Here is a 23,772-nt window from a genome sequence, read left to right as displayed (position 1 = left end):
ATCAAAACTCAAAAGTTAAATAGTAATAAAAGCATATCTAAATATTAAATCCCAACATCATGGTTTATCAATCATCAAAACCTTAAAAATCAGCTAGTGTTGACCGTGAAGTACGCAGACACCAGAAACAGCCATCATTCAGGTTCAACAAGTCACAAACTTGTAGACGGTCAAAGATTGCATGACCTCCAGCTCCAACAATTTATAAACTCAAAAATTGATGGTAAAGGAGTCAAGGCAGGCTGCTGCCCACATCTTTCTAAAACCACCAGTGCCCATAGCCCCATACCCTAGTTCTAGTTGTGGCTCATTTTAGCAACTTATTTGTCAGTTAATTTACAAAATGGAAATTAAATTACAGAATGGAATCATTGAAATTTGAGTGAAGAGCTCGTCTCAAGTCGATGGACACTTAAAAAACTATAGCAAGAGACATTTCAGTAAGCAAAATGCCACAACACAATCTGCCACTTGACACTATCTTAAGCTCAAGGGCGATCCTTAGGTTCCAGAGCGGCAATTTCCTTCATAACTTCTGCTTTGTCAGCTTCAAACTATTCGTCCTCTGCACAAAATTCCAATAAATGTGATAATGGGAACATGATTCAGTAAAAACAAGTGCTGTAAATTCCCTACTATACCTTTATCGAGTTTTAAGTCACCCAATAACCTCAGAAGCTTGCTTCTGTTTGTAACAAGTATGCCCACAAGTATGCCCACGATGTCAGCTGGTTTCTTTTGATTTGCAACAAATAGCTGTTACAACAATGGCACATCAATACAAAGAAGAAAAACTTGGCAAGAATATGGTTACAAATAAACATTTAAAAACGTGTGCCTTTGTATATAATTATATGACCGATCATAGAATTAAATTTGCTTTTCTTTATCTCCTCACTGCAACAACCATGTCAGCATGGAACAATCAATCATTTACTAGTTCATTGTACTTTCAAATGCAAACTCACATGGTTATCTCAACTACCGGAAGCTCCGATATCGATTCCGCTGAGTCAAGCGAATTCTCCACGAGTTCTCTAACAGTAGTATAAAGAGATTTTCCTGGCTGATATGAAATCCACATAATATAAATACAAACAAATCACAAAGTCAATAGAAACATAAAAATCAGACACGCCACTCCTACATTATCTAATCCTGCAATGTTCTTGTTCTCAGCAAAGAATTCCGGGGACATTATGCAAATTTGAACAAAGACACAAAACCCCATAATCAATATAATCATTTAATGATTTGTTGATTTCAGAACAAAGAGTCAGAGAATAAAACGAAAAATGAAGAACAAGTGCACACCAAAGTCACTAACCATCAAGAGGGCGACGAGCAGGACGAATCCAATGGAGGATGGGGAGAACTTACTTTCCCATCAGGCAGTGAAACAACAGACTCAGTTCCAGAACAAATAATCACCCTAACCTTCAAATCAATAACTATTTCAACAAAAATTCAGAAACATCATACTCAAAAATTAAAAAATGGCAGCAGCAGGCCAGCAACATAACAAATCCATTTCAACAACATAATTTCAACAACACAAAACTAATGATTTACGTCATTTCAGATTCAGAAATCACTAATTATCAGACATTCAAGTTTCAACACAGACTCAACAGAGCATAGGGAATCATTAAACAGTGCCACTAACCTTCAACTGAGAGCAAGACGACGACGGCGACACCACGGCAAGCATCTCGAACTCGAAGCCTTGAACAGCGAAGCTAGAAGACGACGCGACAACGACGTGCCGAGCTAGGGATTTGGTTTGGAACAGGGGGGAGGAGGAGGCCGCGGAGGCGCCTACAACGACGAGCGGCGGCGTCGAATCCGTTGAAGAGGCTAGGTTTTTGGTTTGGGTTCTGAATTCTTGAAGAAGCTAGGGTTGGTGAGTGGTGAGGGACTGAGGGCATTTGATTCGCGAAGGCGTTTGGGGGAGGGGGGTAAGTGACACGGCGTGGGTTTGTTTTTTTAAGAACCGGCTGGTTTCCGGTCCGACCCAACCGACCAATTTTCTTCCGGTTTTCCAGTTTTCCAACGGTTTTGAAATTGGCGGTTTTAGAAGGAGGACCGGACCGTTTCTCTCATCGGTTCCCGGTTTAACCGGTTCAACCGGCCAATTCGATCCGATTTTCAAAACATTGATTAATACTAACAATCTAACATCATTTTAAAGATGGTATTTAATAAATTCTAATTTTAAATTATTTTAATTACTCTCAAAATTATTGGAATTGCTCTTAAATTACATCATGAATCATATCTATTGGACTTGTTTAGGTGTCATTTGTAAGATATTTTTTAATAATTTTTTTAAAAGATATTTTATAAAAGTAAGAGTTATTTTATGTTTGGATACTTTATTTAAAAGTACTTATTTAAAAGATGTTATTGTTTGGATACAAAAATACAAAAATACTTTTATAATAATAAAATTACTAAAAAAGACACTCAATCATAAAAGAGTTTATTAATAATAATAAAAAAATAATTAAGAATACTAATTCATTTGATCTGATAATTGATCTCTTATATTATCTCTTGTTTTTTCCATTGTCCGAACATCTTCTTGTGTTGGTTTTTCCCATTTATTAATTTCAAAATTTGTTGATCCATTTTTTTTACCGTAGTACCATCATCTTCATTAGCTTGTAATGAAATAATATCTTTAAATTTTTGCAAAATACTTATGTCATTAGAATCCATCATTCTTATAAAATTATGAAGTGTGAAACATGCAACAATGATATCACGCTGGATTTTAAATTTGGCTCTTAATGGCATGTTTTGTAGTATCTTTCATCTTGCTTTGCATATTCTAAAAGTACTTTCAATTACTGTTCTTAAATTTGAATGACAATAGTTAAACTTTTCATTGTTTGATCTAAAGTTTGGTGCTAGTCTAAATGTTGGAATATAAAATCTTGTATGACGATAAGGTCTTAAGGATTCCTTAAAAGTTGGATAACCAACATCAACTAAGTAATATCTACCTGAGATACATTAAAAAATAAACTTAAAAAATTAAGTCATATGTTAATGTAAAAATGAATGTAACCTCAAAATAAACTTAAATGTATAACTTACCTTCTGGTGAATGTGAAAATTTTAGTTTTTTCGTTCGAAGAGTCTCCACAAAAATTCTTGTATCATGTGCAGAGTCTTCCCAACCAACCCATATAAATGTGAAACACAGATTAAAATCACACACACAGCTATTACATTTGTTGTAGTATTTTCTTTTCTACCAATAAATCGCACTTGCTCATCTTGAGAAACATGAATTGCTATATGCGTACCATCTATAACTTTAATACAATCTTTGAAATACGGCCAATCTCTATCATTATCTATAATATATTTAGGTGTGTTTCTAAAACTAGGGTCAATAGGTCTAATTATGTTTTTTGATAATTTCTTCACACATGATAGGACATGATGAAATTGACGAAATATAGTTTCACCTGAATGCTGAAATCGCTCCTCTAACATTTTATAAGAAGCTCCTTGCCCAAGCATGTATAAGAATGTTGCACCATCTCTTCTCCACTAACACCTCGTGTAGATTTTAAACTATAATTGAGAACTAAGTCATTACATAAATGATTAAACATTAATTTTTTAATTTTAAATTGTTCAAAAAATCACATTTTATTTTCTTCCTTTAATTCTAATAATAATTGATATCCTGATAGTTTTAAAATCATTTTCTCTTGTTTGGAGATATATTGCAAGTAATAATTGGCAACTTCACAAATAGCTAATATAGCAGCTGACTCGTAATCTTTTTCAGAAGCTTCATATTCAGTATCATTATCTGTTTTATAACCACTCATCTTGTATAATTTAAATTAACATGAAAAATAAGATAACAAATAAAAAAATACTATCCATAATGTCATTATTAAATTAAAGTTTCAAAATATAAAATCAAAACACAAATTATAACATTGTCACTAAATTAAAGTTCAACAATAACGATAATAAGAATTCATGTAGAAAGAAAATTTTAAAAATAAAGTTTAGAGACGGGTTCATGTCATCCAATTTAAAAGATTCTAGCCATCCAAGTTGTTGATTAGGATCATCACTCAATGCAATAAAAATTTCTCTATATTATGGCTTAACCATTAATCTAATTTTCAAATAGAAGTGTGGATTATATGGTTGTAGGCCAGGTAATTTGCGTAGCAATTTGATACAATTTTCTATGGAGAAAGGATCATCTCCCTTGTTTGCAGCTTTTGACTCCACACCAACTAAAATATGATCAAGTGAGTCCTGTAATCTAGATGCTATTCCAGCTCGTTTTCTAACTTTTTTATTAAAAGTCTTCCTTCTTTTCTTTCTAGTAGGACTTTGAACAACTGTATAATTAGTAATGTCTTCTTTAAACAATTCATTTGTATTATTAATGTCACCTCTACTCTCGAAATTCTCATTGTTCTGATTATTAAATTCTTCAGGATTTGGATCTTCCGGTGGCGTCCAAGCACCATAACCAGTAGCTATATATGATGTTCTTGAAACATTGCTCAAGTCTATTTAAAAATTTAGGACCTTCATTCTTAAACTTAGCGAATTCTAGATTAATCTGTTTAAAATATTAAAAAAAACATAAAAAGACATCTAATAAATTTTAAAAATAAAATTAACTCATGTATTATTTTATCATGCAAAATTAACATATCTTAATTTTATCAGTCCACCAAGATTTAGAAGTTAACACTGTTTTTTCTCATGATCCCAACTAAAATCGATCTCTTATCCAACTAATTTCGCCCATAATTAAAAATAAGATTTAAGAGCATTTCATTTATTTTTTATTTGTCTATGCACATATGTTCTCTTTCTAATTTTTTTTGTAGATTTTTTCAACCAATTTTATTGAAATATTTATTAAGCCTATTACCATCTTGTATCTTTTTCACATAGACAGTTAAAATATTTAAGTATTTCTATTTTGCTTTTACAGTTTTTACTTCTCCATTTGTTACATTCTCATTTTTAATATTCATTTTACTAGAATTTTTGTTTGAATTTAATTTTGGAGCTACACTATATAAATTATAAATTATATCAAATTTTATAATATATAATGTTAATAAAACAAATTATAATATGAATAATAACAGTGAATATAATAACACACCAAATAAAAATAGAATAATGTGATAATAAATTAAATAAAAATTACGAACAATATAATAACAATAATGACAAAATGATAACAAAAAGAAAGAGTAAAAGAAAGCAAATAATAATAAGGGTTAAGTACTATTTTCGTACTTAACGTCTTGGGTCGAAATCAAAATTGTCTCCAACCTTTTTTCGTTATTAAAATTATCTTCAATGTTTAAAAACGCTTTAAAATCATCATTTTCCGAATTATTGGACCAAAATACTCTCGTCATCATCATTCTCCTCTTCACCTTTCTCACCCCACCACCTCTACTGCCATCAACATTGCCGGTGAGAAGAAGAAGAAGAAGAAGGCTTCGCCGGAGAAAAACGACGCAGCGACAGTATTGCCACTGGGTTGCCATTGTCGCTACAAGGCTATTGTTGGATCACCGCTGGTTCATTGGAGAAGAGAAAGAGAGAAAAGCGATGCGAAGAAAGGAGAGATAGGTTGTTGCTGCAAGGTCGTCGCTGCTGTCACTGGTTCATTGGAGGAGAGAGAGAGAGAGAGAGAGAGAGAGGGGGGGAGGGGGGCACTGCCGCCGCTGGTTCATTGGAGAAGAGAGAGAAGCGATGCGAAGAGAGGGAGGGACGGGTTGCTGCTGCCGTTGGGTAGCTGGTTCTCCGCCGCTGGGTTGCTGGTTCATTGGAGAAGAGAGAGAGAGAGAAAAGCGATGTGAAGGAGGTGCTGTCGCCGCTGGTTCGTCGGAGAAGAATGAGAGAGAAGCGATGCGAAGGAGGAAGGGGTTGCGGGTTGCCACTGCTGTCGCTGCGTCGTTTTTCGTCGGCAAAGTCTTCTTCTTCTTGCCGGCAATGTTGATGGCAGTGGAGGTGGTAGAGTGAAAAAAGTAAAGAGAAAAATGATGATGATGACGGTATTTTGAAGTAGTTTATTAGTATAGCAGCAACTTGTAAAAACTAAAAAACATAACGCTAAAAAAGATATACTTACACTCTATTCAACGGAATATGATAAATAAGTTGACCCTTTTGGTATGTACAACGAATAATTAGAGTATCTTTGATTTTGAATTAACCATTTACGAATAATTATTTTAAATATACTTGAAGTTCACTCGTAATTTTTTAATAGAAAAATATTAGATGTTCAATATTTTTTCTTACATTTGTTTCGTATTTGAACAAAAGTTAGCTTCCTCTTCTTCCCTAAAAAGGATTGGTTTACTAGCATTTTCTTTTTTAAATATACAGGTTTTTATCAAAAGTGGCTTATATTTATAGATAAAGTAAATATTTATGGTATTAAAATTTTTCTGAGTATTAGAAATCATTATATATTTATTTATACCAAATGATACGGAAATAAAAGATAAACAAGAAGATAAGAATTTAAACTGAATAAAAAGATTACATTGGAATTGAAATAACAATAAAAAAGATAGATTGAAATTGAATACAAAGAGAATCACTCTACTTTCTACCCAATTTCTTGACGCAACAAGAAAGAGACTCCTCAACCTAACTTGTCAACGCCATAGTTTGGAAATTGAATCGAAGGGACTCCTCAACCTTCTATTCAATTCCCCGATGTAACAAGAGAAGGACTCCTCAACCTCAATTGTCCACACCATGGTTTCATCACGAAACCAAAAAGGTTTAAAACCTCTAAAAATTCTATGCTACTACTGCAATAGCTAAGGAGGTATTTATAACCTCTTATTAGGTTAAAACAAAGAAAACCCTAAAGCCCATAAACATAAGGCCCAATCTAGTAATTAAATAAACAAAAATCAAAATACATTAAATAAAATATTCTAAAAATGTAAACTAAAATATCTTCTAAATAACTCTTGAACTTTTCATATCACGAACATTTGAAGCACGTATCATTATACATATTATTTTGTAGATTTTTTAATAAAATAATTAACTTTTAAAAAAAATCAATGATGGTATAATAGAATAATTAAATATGTTATACATAGAGTCACCAAAAAAAAATATGTTATACATATATAATCAAAATTTTTATTACAAAATAACCAAATCTTTTCTGTATATGAAATATATATCTTTGTGTGTGTGTGTTTTTATCAATTTTAAAATAAGAAATTAATTATGGCCATCGCTCGTATAAAAAGGCAAACAACTATTATTTTTCAAGTTGTTTATTTAGACATAGTTAAAAAAGTAATTTAAGAAACGTGGGTTAATAATAAAAGATAAATTATAAATAAAATTAAATCAACAAGTAAATTAAAAAATTTCAAAAAGAAATAATTAAATTATCTAAAGTAATAGACCAAAAATTAATAATTTTAACTATTATTAATTTAAATGACACTGAATTTTTTAAATTCATACAAAATATATTTTTTTTAAATTTCAATTTTACAATAAATTTTATTCAAAAATAAATAAGAATTGTTAGACTAAAAATGAAATAAATAGTAAAAGAATTGATAGATTAAAATATAGATCTTCAAAATTTAAAATTTTTTTAAAATAATTAAAAAACTGTAAATAAAAATTCAATTCGTAAAAAAATTATTAAATTTGCAAAAAATAAAAAATAACAGAATGATAATAAAATGGACGGACAAAAATAATATTATAAAATTTATAAAAAATAATAAAAAATAAAACAATTCTCTAATAAAATTTTGGTAAAAATTTAAATTTAAAAAAATAAAAAAAAATTAATTTTAAAATTAAAGTAATAATTTTAAGAATATAGCTGTTTTTATTCAATTTTTTATTTTATTTTTAATATAAAATATAGGTATCTCAATATCTCAATTATATCATCAACAGATTTTAAAGAGACAAAATCAGAAGATGAAAGAAAAAAAATACAAGGTGTCAAAGACAAAATTAAATTGTAGAAATTAAAGAAACAGAAAATTAAAAAAAATTAAAAAAAAGACAAATATAAAATAAAACAACATATAAAAATAAAGAAATTGTATTGAAAAAAAATTAAAAAAATAAATTACAATTATTTTGACAGAAATTATTTTTAATATAGAAGTGAAGATGGTGTTTTGGTTGAATAGTGACATTTGAAGTGTATTATATTATTGTGAAAATATTTAATATATTTTTTGTGTATTGGTTGGGATGTTGCCACGTGTTCAATACACCCCCACTTATTGCAAAACGCTCTTCACGTGTTAACTTCTCACCTACAAAATCCACTCATCTATAATTACACCAAATAATTTCATTTTTAATAAAAACACCAATATTTTTTCCATATAAAAAAAAATTAGTCATATTTTGAGTTTAGAAAAATTACTTAGAGTAAAAATTCTATTCTGTAATACTAAAGAGCCCAAGAATTTTTTGAATTTGTAAGTATTTTTTAAAAAAAAAACATTGAATTCTCTATAATATTAACCTAAAATTTTATTTATAGAGTTTTTATATCAACTGACAGTTGCACCTTGACACGCTACTTTCGACATCTTCAAATTATATGCGCAATTGTTCTCGCACTCTTTATCCACGGTCAATTGGAAGCTTTAAAAATAATTAAACTATCAGATAATTTAATAAAAATAAATATCATAATATAAATATACTGAGATACTAATATATAATTATTTTTTATATAATTTCTTTTAAATAATAATATTTTTCGTTGAATAATAACAATATTTTTAATAATAATATTTTTAATTTATATCACGTATCAAAAATTTAATACATAATAATTTATTTAATAAACGAGATTTTTTTTAAATCTATATCCGTAGTTAATTATAGCTAGTTTGCGAATACTACTGTCTAAGAGTAATAACTGACTAATTTCTGTAACATTAAACACGGGAATCATCAAGGTTGAGACACTCGTGACTTGTTGAATACTTGAATGTTGAAGATAGAGTAGAAAGTAGAAACCCTTTCGATCGGCCTATCGTACAATAACACGTACGAATCATCTTAGTGATTTCAAAGACAATCTTTTCAATTATAAAGTTTGACGATGTCAATTGTCAACAGATTAAAGAAGAGTAACTTATTAGATTAGTCCTAAAAAAATTATTTATTTTTTAAATTAATTTTTAAAATATTTTTAATTAAATTTATATTTTAAAAATTTTAAATTAATTATGTTAATTTTTTTTATTTTTAACATGACACATTAAATAACATTATAATATACATTTAATAGTTTTAATTAGTGATTTCATAATATATTTATAAAATTAAATTAAATTAACCACAAATTAAAAAATTTAAATACCTCAAAATTTCTCTTTAATTATATTTTAATTTAATTTAGTTTTATAAATTTAATATATTAATAATTAATTAAAATTTTTAAATATATATCGTAATGTCACTTAATATATTATATTAAATTATTAACAAATTTTGATAACATCTACAAAAAAAGAAATAAAAAGTTAATATAATTAATTTAAAATTTTTAAAAATTAAATTTAATTACAAAAATTTAAAAATAAATTTAAAAAATAAATAATATTTTACAACGAATTTAACCATTTACTATAGTGCGCTATTTCAGGTAAACCAACCACCACTACATTATTTGTTTATTGTTGCCGCACGGACTTTCTCATTGACTTGGGAAAAAAGTTTTTTCACTAACGACAATGGAGATTGGAGACTAACAATGTTCATTCAACATATGGACGCGTTTACTCATCCAGAATCATTCCTAGTTTACCCATAAATCAACTTAATCATCTGCATACCTATAATATTTTTATTATTATCCGCTTATACTTTTTCATTAATAAATTGTACATCATATGTACAAAAATAAAGCAACTAAGGTTTGTTCTCATTCATGAGCACTCTTTAAAACTCTCTCCTCATTAAAAGCATTAATTATGATGGAATCATCCTATTTTCATGCCTAATCAGAACTATGCTATCTAACCGAGACTTACACATCTTCATAACCGTTTTCCCTAGTACAGTGACCAAGAAAGCAGCCATTATTGCTTTGAGGAAAAATCAAAATAATTATGGACAACACCATCATGTTATCACTTATTTTCTTTCTTCCTCTCTCCTTCATACGAACCACCACTTCACTAGGTAGTTTTACTAGTTTAGCTCTGAATCAATCTCTTCAAGACGGCGAGACCTTAGTCTCTTCAGGTGGAACATTTGAAGTTGGTTTCTTCAGCCCTGGAAATTCAACAAACCGATACTTAGGTATATGGTACAATAATGTGTCCCCTTTAACAGTTATATGGGTTGCCAACCGAGAAATACCACTTGAGAGCAATTCCGGAGTTTTGAAACTCAACCAAAACGGTGCACTTGTGATTCTCAATGGCACAAACAGCACAATTTGGTCCTCATCCAACAACACACCGGGGAAATCGAGTAATCCAATCGCGCAAGTCTTGGACTCGGGAAATCTTGTGTTGAAGAATACAGAAACCAAGGAGAGAAATGATTTTCTGTGGCAGAGTTTTGATTATCCAGGCGATACGTTCGTGCCGGGAGGAATGAAGATCGGATGGGACTTAGTAACTCGAAAAGAATATTTCTTATCATCTTGGAAGAGCGACGATGATCCGTCCGAAGGAGAGTATTTTCTAAGAATAGTAACAAAAGGATATCCACAGTTTTTCACATTCAAGGGATCAAAAAAGATATTCAGAGGAGGATCTTGGAATGGAGTGGGTTTTTCAGGTTATCCAACTCATCAACTGTCACAATATAGACAACGATTTCTCATGAATGATAAACAAGTGTTTTTAGAATGCGATATACTTGACAAATCAATTGTCTCAATATATAAACTAAGAGCTTCTGGCTTAGGACAAACTTATGCTTGGACTAATCAGAGTAACACCAGAAATGTCATCTCCACCGGTGTTCAAGACGAGTGCGAACGCTTCGCTTTGTGCGGTGCCAACTCTGTATGCATTCTCGATGGTAATCTTCCAACCTGTGAATGCCTGAAAGGCTATGTTCCTAAGTTTCCTGAACAATGGAATATATCGTATTGGTCTAACGGTTGTGTTGCGAGGAATGTTAAATCTGATTGTGTCAATGGAAGTAGCAGTGATGGGTTCTGGAAATATACAGAGATGAAATTGCCGGACACTTCTTTTTCATGGTTCAGTGAGATCTTGAGCCTTGAGGATTGTCGAAACAAGTGTTTGGAGAATTGTTCTTGTACTTCTTATTCGAACTTGTATGTTCTTGATGGAGGGAGTGGCTGTTTACTTTGGTTTGATAATATGGTTGACATGAGGAGATTCACTCAAGGGGGACAAGATCTTTATATCAGAGTCCCTGCTTCTGAACTAGGTACTCACCATTTCTTTCTCATCATTAGTTTAATGCATTTTATACTTGGACATCACTCAAGAAAGATTACCCGTCAAAATTTTATATTTTAATTTCTCCATTCACCTACTGGAGCCTTGGAGCGGTTGAGTAAGCAGTGGAAACAGTTACTCATGTAATTATCAGGTTAGACTGCATACATTATACTTCTTTAGTGCAACCCTTTTCCCAGATCCTGTTAACGTGGGATGCTTATGCCCTTCTTCATACTATGCCTTCTTTTCTTTGTTAAATGTTTTTATTTGTGTTCTATTTCCTTTTTAAGATCAATTTCTATGTTGTATCTTGTCCTATTACCATAGGGGCAGAAAAGAGTAACTTATATAATTGAAGGCTCATATCATGAATGTTACAAAATTCAATGTAGACAGTGAACATCAAAGGCAGTAATATACAAGGATTAATTACCAGACTATGCTAACTAATATCAAGGAAGTTATATTAGTGATGCTTGTTAGTTGTACTTTTATTTTTTTTTTTAATTCCAACTTCCTCAAGCAATAAAACATAATTTAAATACATATTCCCTTAGTCATAAGAAATTAGTAACTTAATAATTGGTGATTAATCAAATAATGTGTGCATCTTTCATATATTTATGTTGCAGATAATGGCCGCAGAAAGAAGATGATGCTGATAATAGGAATAACAGTTGGTGGGATTATTTTTGGATTAACATGTGCCTGCGCATTGATACTCAGAAAGCGAGGTACATTTTACATGAAATTAAGCAGCCCTAAGCGTAATTTAATTAAGATCTAGTCCACATTTAATGATAGTAGTTACTTATTCATTTTATGTTCCAACCAATCAGGGGTAGCAAGATTAATTTACAGGAAGCATTATGAAAGTATACTGAAAAAAGAAGAGATTTATCTACCAACATTTGACTTTTCAGTCATAGTTAAAGCCACTCAAAACTTCTCAAGCTGTAACAAACTAGGTGAAGGTGGTTTCGGACCAGTATACAAGGTAAAAAATAAATAAATACAACTTATCCAAAAACATAAATTTCATTTCTAATAAAAAAATTTCTAACTAGTGAATATGAAAGATCTTCAGGGCACATTGACAAATGGTCAAGAGTTAGCTGTGAAAAGGCTTTCGAAAAATTCTGGACAAGGATTGGAAGAGTTTAAAAATGAAGTGGTGTTGATAGCTAAACTTCAGCATCGTAATCTTGTAAAGCTTCTTGGTTGCTGCATAGAGGAAGAAGACATAATGTTGATCTATGAATATATGCCCAATAAAAGCTTGGACAACTTTATTTTCGGTTTGAGCCTTTATCATTTGCACTAAAATATTTATGATAGTTTCTTACTGTTTATACATTGGTTATGATACTTTGGAGTATTGCAACTGGTATATATACTAAACATACTTGTTTGTAATTGATGGCTGCTAGATGAAACTAGAAGGCACCTGCTGGAATGGCCTAAGCGTTTCAATATTATTTGTGGCATTGCTCGAGGACTTCTTTATCTTCATCAAGATTCTAGGTTAAGAATTATTCATAGAGATCTAAAAACCAGCAATATTCTACTTGATGCAAATTTGGATCCAAAAATATCTGATTTTGGCTTAGCTCGAACATTGTTAGGAGATCAAATTGAGGCAAATACAACCAAAGTTGCTGGAACATAGTAAGCTATCATTTTTCTTCTATTATTTTCTAATGTCATTGAAATGCAACTAACTTTTGCTTGAAAAATGAATATTTTAGTGGTTACATGCCTCCTGAATATGCTGTACGTGGGCATTTCTCTACGAAATCAGACGTCTTCAGTTATGGAGTGATAGTTTTAGAGATTGTAAGTGGAAAAAAGATCAGAGAATTTTCCGATCCAGAACAGTGTCATAATCTTCTTGGATACGTACGCACAATAACTTGATTATCTAACTAATTGGTATGTATATTTAATTACTCACTAATAATACACTAATTTCTTTGCTTCTCTTTTAGGCATGGAGGCTATGGAGTGAAGGAAGACAATTAGAACTACTAGATGAAGCATTAGGGGAAAGGTTCACACCTTCCGAAGCAACAAAATGCATACAAGTTGGCCTATTATGCGTTCAACAAAGGCCAGAAGATAGGCCTAACATGTCATCTGTTGTTTTGAAGCTAAATGGTGAAAAATTATTGCCCAATCCAAAAGTTCCTGCATTTTACATTGAAAGAGATACCATACCTGAATCAGATGCTTTGTTGGAAAATTGCATGTCGCGAAATGAAGTTTCCATCACAGTGTTAGAAGCTAGATAAAGTACAACGACAAAAAGTACAAGGGTGAACCTACTAATTATTCAACACATTGCTGGTTTAAAAGAATTGTACGGTATTATGCAATTACACATTTTTATTTTATGACTTTAAAAGAGTAGTTAGTGAAAAATTGCGTTATTATTCTAAAATTTATCTACATGAATATGAGTTTATACAGTTTTATCAGTAATGCTTACTATAACACCTTCATTATCAAAATTTCACATTTCCGGCTGCACTACTCTGATAGCGAGAATATGGCAACTTCAATATATTTAATAATAAGATATAAATCTTTAACTCGAAACCGTATCGCTGTTTTCTTTAAAAATCGAAAATACTTTTTCGTTTCAATCAAGCATGCATATATAACCCAATTTAAATCACAATCCACATACACACACATAAATAGTAATAGCATACAAGTAACTTATAAATAGTAATAGCATACATATCACTACAACTCCTATCCCTCTTACAAAATATAATAATAAAGACGAGGGAAGACTATAACTGTATATACAATAATATAGAATACAATCAGGTGCTCGAAAGAAACTTCTTAAACTCTTCGTCCATTCTGAAAAGAAAAATCTGTAAGGGGAGTGAGAATATCGTCCTCATTAATTTTCAGGAAGGAGTTTTTAAGAATTGTCATAAGAAGATATTTAAAAGAAAATTGTTTTTCGATTTCAGTAATCATCGCTCGTCTTATAAATCTTTTTGAAAATCAACTGTTAATCATCCAAAAACCCAAACCTTTTCGAAAACCATTAGTTAATTACCCAAAATCCAAATTCATATTTTGAATTTATAAAAATTCCAATTAAACATAATATCTCGTAATCTTTCACTATATATACCAAAAGGAGTAATTTCATCAAACTTATCACTGATTCATCCAATCACGGCCTCCAGCCCAAAACAATATCACATCACGGCCTTCGGCGTAACACAAAATCAAATCACACTCCAGCCACCATAATCCGAAACAATAGTCACAATCACAAGTAATGCAATTCAAACACAATCAAGAGCATTTACATCAAGTATATGAATTAGTAGTTAAACAGAATTATTTACATAGGCAAATCAAGTACAATATACACACCCAAACAATGTCACATAGATGCATATGATGCATGCCTGTCTTACTGGCCATGAGGTCACGTGTCGGTTAAACTGCCAGAACCCAACACATCCGGTAGCTAACCCGGACATAGTCTCTCAACACGAAGGGAATCCTCAACCTCCCTTTCAGAGAGAGACTATGATGCAACGATAGGGACTCCTCAGCCTAACTTATTCATACCACAGCTAGAAATTGAATCGAAGGGAATCATCAACCTTCTCCATTCAATTCCCTGATGTAACAAGAGAGGGAATCCTTAACCCTGCTTGTCAGCCGCAGCAAGAGAGGGAATTCTCAACCTCCACTTGTCTATCACAGCAAAAGAGAGAATCCTCAATCTCAACTTGCCTTTACGTGAGCGGGACAAAACCACCGTCCTCACTATGTCAATCCAAAACTCATTTCAATCCAACATAGTCAAACATAACCAAAATTAGAATTAATAATACAGAATTGAATCGAAGGGAATTCTCGACCTTCTATCTAACTTTACGGTGCGACAAGCGAGGGAATCCTCAACCTCAAGCTTATCCACCACAACAAAAGAGTAAATCCTCAACCTCAACTTGTCTATCGTAACAAGAGAGAGAATCCACAATCTCAACTTACCCAGTTACTTCAATAGCAATATATATTTAGTTCACCGTACGCCAAGAATCACTTTCCCTCAAATCATTCTCCTTTAAAACCAAAACAACTTTTTATAACATTTTCCGAAACCTTCAAAATAATGTCACTCTAAACCCGTTCCCTTTTATAAAACTCATATTTACTCGATCAAAATCCCCGAAACCAATGTGAAAACCATTTCCAGTTTAAATCCTTTTTGAAAGACTCAAAATTGTCAATCAAACTCAAATACTGTAGATTTGCTAAAACTCCTCAAAATTCTTTTGTTGTTTTTCACAAGTCTGCCACTAATAATTTTGACACAAATTGCTTTGACACCATAATTAAGTAATTTCACTCTTTTTCAAAAAAGTCGTATCTGCTTCTCGATACTTGAGATCTTGATACAAGCTCGTTTCGACACTACCTATCAAAATTGACAAAAAACGAGTGAAACAAAAACAAAATTTTTTATAATAATATTGATAATGTAATGCTCCAAAAAATATATTTTTAGCCATGATATAATTAAATTCAACTAGTTCTATAATATCTCAGATGATGATGATGGTGATAATAATAATAATAATAAAGAAATAGTTCCCTTTGTTTTCTTTTATGAAATAAAGATAGACGTGAAAGTCTTGAATTTGAATTATTAGTGTTAAAAAACAAAACTTATTATTATTTTTTTTAAATTTACAAGAAATAGTCCAACATGCAAGTATACATAGTTGCCTTTGTTACTAACGTCTGCGTATTTCACACACATATGTCTGAATTATATGCGAAAGACAAGAGAAACAAAAATTCATAGCAAAAACAACAAATAAAAAAGTATAAAATTTCATGAACACACCGTTTTTTAACCTAAAATGAGTTAGCTAGTCAGCTTAATTTATACATAAAAGTATGATGACGACCCTTTCCTTTCTCCATATTCTATCTAGCTTCTAATATTGTTATAGAAATTTGGTTAGCTGAAAAGAGTGTGTTGTTCGGCAATGAAGAATCTGCTTGAAGTTGAACACCTCTATCAATGTAAAATCCAGGAAATTTTGGTTTGGGCAACATTTTCTCGCCATTTAGCATTAGAAGCACCAATGACATACTTGGCCTATCTTCTGGTCTTTGTTGCACACATAGTAAGCCCACTTGTATGCATCTTATGGCTTCAAAATGGTTGCAATTTTCCCTTATCACTTCATCCAATAGTTCCAGTGGCCTATCCTCAGTCCATAATCTCCATGCCTAAAATCATGCTGGTAATCAAATTAGTAGATTGGAAATCATCCAAAATTGATTCTTTAGTTCTCTCTAAAAATTTTGCTTACATGTCCAAGTAGATTAAGATAGTTTTCGGAATCTGAGAATTCCCTATTTCGTTTCGCACTTAACAACTCTAATACTATCACACCATAACTAAATACATCTGATTTCTCTGAAAATTGTCCATGTACTGCATATTCAGGAGGCATATAACCACTGAAAGCATAAATTAGTAATTAAAATAAACAAACATAATATGGAGAAACAAGTCAAAATTATGGAGAAATATCTTACTATGTTCCAGCAACTCTATTTGTATTTGCCTCAACTTGATCACCAAAAAATGTTCGAGCCAAGCCAAAATCTGATATTTTGGGATTTAAATTTGCATCCAAAAGAATATTACTAGTTTTAAGATCTCTATGTATAATCTTTAGTCTAGAATCTTGATGGAGATAAAGAAGTCCTCGAGCAATGCCGCCAATAATGTTAAAACGCTTAAGCCAATCTACGGCCTTTCTTCTTGTTTCATCTAATCAGTTATGTACAATTCTTAGCATAACTTTTGTTGTAGAAATATTAAAAATTGCCATAAACGTATTTCTATATAAATTGAAATAGTTCTTACCAAAAACAAAGTGATCCAAGCTTTTGTTAGGCATGTATTCATAGACCAATATTTTTTCTTCCCCCTGAATGCAACAACCAAGAAGTTTTACAAGATTACGATGTTGAAGCTTGGCTATTAACACTACCTCATTTTTGAATTCTTCTGATCCTTGGCCAGACTTTTTTGAAAGTCTTTTAACTGCTAGTTCTTGACCATTTATAGTAGCCTGAAAAGATAAATAAAATTGTATTATAAAAAAATGTTAAGGAAAAATAAAAGTCCTGGGTTGATTTTCTTATCACCTTGTATACTGGTCCAAAACCACCTTCTCCAAGTTTTTTGTTGCTTGAAAAGTTGTCTGTAGCTTTAGCTAAGACTGAGAAATCAAATATTGGGAGATCAACATCTTGTCTTTGTTTATTTTTCCTTATATTTCTTGCGAACCCTGATTGGTTGGAAAAACAACAATGGATGGATACAAAATATGAATCAATTACTCGTAGAGCTTGGACAAATTTTTTTTTCTAATTTCTCTTTTTTACAATGCCTATATGGAAGATTATATCATTACAGTGTTTACCTGGATATTTAATTAGCATTATGGTAACCCAACAGATTAATCCAAAAATAATCATTCCAACAGCAATTGCTACCGTCTTTATCTTCTTGTTTCCATGGTCATTAGCTACATTATGATCAACACAGATGTAGGACACAATTACTCAACAATTTTGAAAGTAGCTCGATTGAATGAAATTGGCAAAGTTTTATTGTTTCTTTACGTTGAATCCTTATAAAGGAAATAATGGTCTCACCTTAAGCATGTCATCTCTAATTGCAATACCATAATATTCATATAATTGAGGTAACTACCAAACACACTTTCTTCTAAAATTAATTTAACCTGCTCAAAAGTTACCTAATTATTCTACAAGAAACTAAAATGGAAAAGGAGATGAAGAATTAAAAACAAAAGAGTTACCTAACTCAGAACTAGGGACTTTGATGTACAGGTCTTGACCCTCTTGTGAGAATTGCCGAATGTCAATAAGGTGATCAAACCAAAGCAGACAACCAGTTCCTCCATTACGAATATCCAAATTCGCATAAGCCGTACAAGAACAATTTTTCAAGCATGTCTTCTGACATTCCTCAAGATTCATTGCGTTATTAAACCATGAAGAAGATGTGTCCGGCAATTTCATGTCTTTGTACCTCAAGAAGCCTTGTGTGTTATTACACGTCGATGAAGTCTTTCTAACACAACCATTGGACCAATATGACACATTCCATTGTTGAGGAAACTTGGGAACATATCCTTTGAGGCATTCACATGATGCAACATTATCACCAATGTTGCATACAGAATTCGAACCGCAGAATGCATAACTGTCGCATGCATCCTGCCCCCCGGACGTAGTAGTTTCCGCAGTTTGACTTGTCCATACCATGTTTTCCCAACCACCTGAAGGGGTCGCTCTAAATATTTTGAAAATTGATCTATCAAGTATATCAAACTCATAATACACCTCTCTATCACTGAATACAAATTCTCGTTTAAAAATGCTCTGTTGCAGATTCGGATATCCAGTGAAATAAATGCCATTCCATGAGCCCTCTCTAGCGTTAATGAAGGATCCTTTCATCTGAACTAGTTGCGGATACCCTTTACGATCAATTTTGATGGAATATTCTCCCACTGCAGGGTCATCTGTACTTTTCCAGCTTGACAAATATCTATCTATGCCAGATTTTAGTCCGAGCTTCATTCCCGGCATCAAAGTGTCACAGGGATAATCAAAACTCTGCCACAAGAAGCTGCCCTCATCCTGCCCACTTTTCACCACAAGATTTCCTGAATCAAAGAGCTCTGCTGTTGAATTACTCAAATTAAAGGCTTCGTCTGATACCTTGGACGACCAAAGAATAGTAGCGTTTGCCCCGGTGCGAAGTTGAAGAATCCCCATTTCGTTTAACATGAGGATCCCTGACTTGTTGTGGAGTGGTGTTTCTCTGTTGGCCACCCACACAACTGTTTGCTTTCCTGATACATCTGTGTACCAGACACCCAAATATCGATTTGTTGAAGTTCCAGGGCTGAAGAAACCCAGTTCGAAACTTGCATCAGCTGAAAGCAAAGTCTCGCCACCATCACGAATACATTCACTCATTCCTAAATTGTGTAAAGAAGTCGAGCCTCTCATGTAGGATACTAGAAATAACAAAATAAGTAACATTTTGAAGTTTCCCATTAATGTCTTTCACGAGCCCCGAATGAGCTTTCCTGGTTGGTTTATTGACAAAATGTTCATTAAATTAAATTAAATAACAATAAACCAAAAATGAGTAGACTCTTTCTGTACGCAATGAACCAATAGATGCCAGGAAACTAAAATGGCCGTGTAACTCGGGCAATCCAACATTTTTTACACGTGCTTTGATTTTTCATATCACCTGTAACAATCAAACAGTCATAGAGACTTGAAATTAAGATAGGTGCCATCATACTTGGTGTATAAAGTCCCAAATATCAATTCCAAAGGTTCCCTCTCAATCAATGATCGCAAGTTGCAACGAGATAGTAATTAATCAACTAAATCTATCCAAATTCCAAAACGTCAAATGGTGCATTGAATTATATAAAATCTTTTTTTAACAAGTTATATTTATCTATCCAATTATGATATTTATGCGTAAATAATTAGTTACTAAATTAACACTTAAATATATAAAATTTAGGTAACCAATACCTCCTCACATAGTGATAAGAACCGAATTAGACTGACTGATTTAATTAGAAAATTGATGAACCGAATTTTTAAATGGTCTGGTTCAATTTTTAAATCATTTAAGAATTAGAATCGATCAAAACTTGTAAAAAACCGATTTTTAAAATTAATAAAGATATGGTTTGAACTTAAATTTTTTTTTGTGCTTACATATCTTTCTTATCATCACACTATATTGTTCCTTATTATTTTAAATGTTAATTATTAATTATATAATAAAAACATACAATAATTTTGTTAGATATTATTATAATTTTATACTTACTTATATTTAAATTAATTAAATATGTATAAATAAAAATATTAGATATTTTTATTAATTATAATATAATTATTTTTTTACGATTATATAATATTTATTAATATTATTTTTCAATAAATACATATAGTATATAACAATATAATAAATATAAATTAATTAGTTAGTTATTAAAAAGGATAAGTATTGTTTTGGTCCCTCACGTTGAGGGTCAGAATCGAAATCGTTCCCAAAGTAATTTTGGATTTAAAATCATCCTTAATGTTTTTTTCATAGTAAAATAATCTTTTTTAATAAAATTTTTATTTTTATTCCTAAATTACCCCTATTTTAATTAAAAATAATTATAAATTAAAAAAAATAACGCGTTTTGGGGGGAAGGAAACGCAAAAGGGGGGGGGGAGGGAGGAGGCCTCCACCGTCGCAGGAGGCCATCGCCGCACCATTGGGTCCTTTGCCATCGAGTACGAGCAGTGAGAGAGGAGATCTGAAAAGAGAGAGGGAGCACCGGTGGAGGGGAGGATGCTGCTGCCATAGCCGCCGCCACCATCGCGGCACCTATATCGTCATCGGTCCGCCCACGAGCCGCCGCTAGAAACATCGCCGCCATTCATGCATGCTTCTGCCGCTTCCGTGGAGTGCGTCGCCGGGAAGGGGAGCCCGACGCGAGGAGGGCGACGCGCGAAGGAGAGAGAGGAATCTGAGGCTGAGTTGGGTTCTTGCCACTGCCGATCTGCCCAGCCGCCATTGCTCCGTCGTTCACGAGCTGCCGGTGGTTCTTGCTTTGGCCTCTGCTTGCTGCTTTTACTTGAGCTTCTGCTTTGGCTTCTTGTTGGATTTGTGCTTCTGCTTGTTGATTTGGCTTTGTGCTTGAACTTCTGCATCTGTTTCTACTTCAGTTTCTGCTTTCTGCTTTTGCCTTCTGCTTGTGTTTTTGCTTGTGTTGATTTCTATGTTCATTTAAATTTTTTTTGAATGTTGAATGTTGTGTTATTATTGATTTGAATGTTCTGTTATTGTTGATAATGGATTCTTGAATTTGAATGTATGTTCTGTTATTATTGTTGTTGTGGAAAGAAATGGCTGATAGTGGAAATAGGGGCGGTGACAGTGGTAGAGAATGCAGAATGAATTTTTTTTGAATGCTAAATGTTGTGTTATTATTGATTTGAATGTTCTGTTGTTGTTGATAATGGATTCTTGAATTTGAATGTATGTTCTGTTGTTAATGTTGTTGTGGAAAGAAATGGCTGATAGTGGAAATAAAGGAGCGGCGATGGTGGAGAATGCAAAATGAACGATGGTGGCAGGGAATGCAAAATGCACGGGTTGGGGGTATTGTTGTCTTTTAAAAAATTATTTTATTAAAAAGAACGATTTTAATATGAAAAAAAATATTAAGAATGATTTTAAATTCAAAATTACTTTGGGAACAATTTCGATTCTGACCTTCAACGTTAGGGACCAAAACAATACTTATCCCTTATTAAAATAAATATATTTATTTTAATATAAAAATAAAATTAAAAAAATTTTTATCATAAAAAAATATTAAAATTTTATATACTTATTTAATAATAACCAAATTATAACTTGTTGATTATAATTTGTTAAAACTTGAGTTTTTAAAATAGAATAAAGATATATATATTTTAAATTTTAAATTTAGAATTTTGACTATTTTATATTTTTTATTTACATAGAAACATTTCTACCAATTCAACTAATAATTTTTGGGTTAAATCAATAAATCAATAGTTTGATCCATTCGATTATTACTAGTTCCATTTTGACATCTATACCTCCTCATGTCAACAACTTAACAAACTAGCTAATTAATTTATAACAAAATCCTGATTTTACAATAATAAAATGATAATTTAATGCTGATTTTACGCGTCACCCTTCTTTCACTTCGTATTCTTCCACCAATCGTGAATTGTACCGCGTAGTGCGTTTTCCTGCCAGCATCAATTTTCTACAGTATTTTGTGTGCCTTTCCTGTCACCATTAATTTTGTAATATTACAAAAAGAACATCTAAAATTATTATAAAAAAAATATTTAAACCTCAAATAAAAATAAATTTAAAATTTAACGAAAAGAAACATTTAAAATTGACAAAAAAAAAAATATTTAGAATTTTTGCCAATAACGACACTTTGATGGAGGCCATTGTAGTAACATTCTTCCGATACAATGTAGCAAACGAGTTGTGATGAATGGCACAAACTTCCAACGAAACAGCAAATGGCAACGGCAGAAGACTGATAGTAGTGCGGTGGCGGAGGTAACCATGCGGAAGAGTATTGTCGTTGGAGAAAGAAGCCGTGAAAGAGGGAAGAGAAGGGTGAGGATTTCAATTATTTTTTTTAACTGTGAGAGGGTGTAAAAGTGAGTTTTGGATGATCATTGTCAAATACATGGATTGACTTGTAGGAGAATTTGGATGATCAAACTGGAGGTAGACCGGGCTTAAAATAACCAATTTTACACAGGAAAGTCTACCGGTTTTCTAAGTTATACCCGACCATTCTCTTCAACACTAATATTATAAGCACATGTTGTTATCAATACATGCAACCTTTCCTATCCAATTATTAGCATATTCTTATCATGTCTAACTTACCGGATGCATAGTTGTGTGGAATATTTTTTGCTATTCCGATCTTGATGAAATATGGGAACTCGTCAACTCGTGCAGCAACAAACTATGTCGAGCATGGTACTTGAAAAGACGTTTCAATGTTTAAGTGAGCTTTGTGTGTCTTGTGTTGAGTCAAGAATTGAATGTTAATTCTTGTGATGATAAGCATAATTGGTGTTTTTTATTTTAATTTATTTTTTTACGAGTATTATAGGTATTAATTATTGTTTGAAAATTAAACTAGATTAGCCGGTCGGACCGGTCAAATTGCAAATCGGACACCAATATAGTTTGGTCCAGTATAAAAAACCGTTCAACTCAAAATCACTTTTGAATCGTTGAATTAGTCAAGAATCGGTCGATCGAACCGAACCAGGATCTAGCGGGTTCTCGTGAAACGTCGTCATTTAGGGTTTGCTAATTAGGGATAAAAAAATCCTGCTTCTCCCATGAGCTATTCCTGATTTCCTCATTTTTAAACTCTCTACTCTCTTTCAACTCTCAACCCTATAGTCTCTCCACCGTCGCAAGGAAAGACTCAGCGTCGCTGCCATCCGTTGCACTCAGGGACCACCGTATCTTCCTCTGGTCGTCCGCGGCTTCGCGCTTCTTTCTCATTACACAATCAATGTGTCTTCCTCGAGCCTGGCGTGAGTCGTTGGTCATCGTTTGCTTATGTAACACCCTACCACA

The 23,772-nt window shown here is 32.1% G+C and overlaps 2 protein-coding genes across 5 annotated transcripts; one reads left to right on the top strand and one right to left on the bottom strand.

Moving 5' to 3' along the window:
* The first annotated feature begins 9,830 nt into the window (after positions 1-9,830).
* On the top strand, positions 9,831-13,955 carry LOC112737860 (G-type lectin S-receptor-like serine/threonine-protein kinase At4g27290). The gene is made up of 7 exons (XM_025787995.3): positions 9,831-11,460; positions 12,107-12,208; positions 12,314-12,471; positions 12,562-12,772; positions 12,905-13,142; positions 13,223-13,373; positions 13,463-13,955. The coding sequence occupies exons 1-7, from the start codon at positions 10,158-10,160 to the stop codon at positions 13,763-13,765; spliced, it is 2,466 nt and encodes an 821-aa protein (XP_025643780.1). The 5' UTR covers positions 9,831-10,157; the 3' UTR covers positions 13,766-13,955.
* A 2,290-nt stretch (positions 13,956-16,245) lies between these two features.
* On the bottom strand, positions 16,246-19,745 carry LOC112737859 (G-type lectin S-receptor-like serine/threonine-protein kinase At4g27290). Of its 4 annotated transcripts, none has more exons than XM_025787994.3 (7): positions 18,368-19,745; positions 17,966-18,070; positions 17,688-17,830; positions 17,404-17,611; positions 17,070-17,307; positions 16,841-16,991; positions 16,246-16,757 (listed from the first exon to the last, which is right to left on the bottom strand). In XM_025787994.3, exons 1-7 carry the CDS (start codon positions 19,635-19,637, stop codon positions 16,449-16,451), a joined length of 2,424 nt encoding a protein of 807 aa, XP_025643779.1. In that variant the 5' UTR covers positions 19,638-19,745; the 3' UTR covers positions 16,246-16,448. The 4 variants fall into 4 exon arrangements, with proteins under 4 accessions (XP_025643779.1, XP_072067656.1, XP_072067654.1 ...); XM_072211554.1 differs by having other exon boundaries at positions 16,317-16,768; XM_072211555.1 differs by lacking the exon at positions 16,841-16,991.
* Positions 19,746-23,772: the final 4,027 nt, after the last annotated feature.

This window comes from Arachis hypogaea, chromosome 13 (assembly GCF_003086295.3).
Source record: "Arachis hypogaea cultivar Tifrunner chromosome 13, arahy.Tifrunner.gnm2.J5K5, whole genome shotgun sequence".
NCBI lineage: Eukaryota > Viridiplantae > Streptophyta > Magnoliopsida > Fabales > Fabaceae > Arachis > Arachis hypogaea.
Note: the sequence above shows the minus strand (reverse complement) of the source record. Positions and strands in the feature narration are given on the sequence as shown.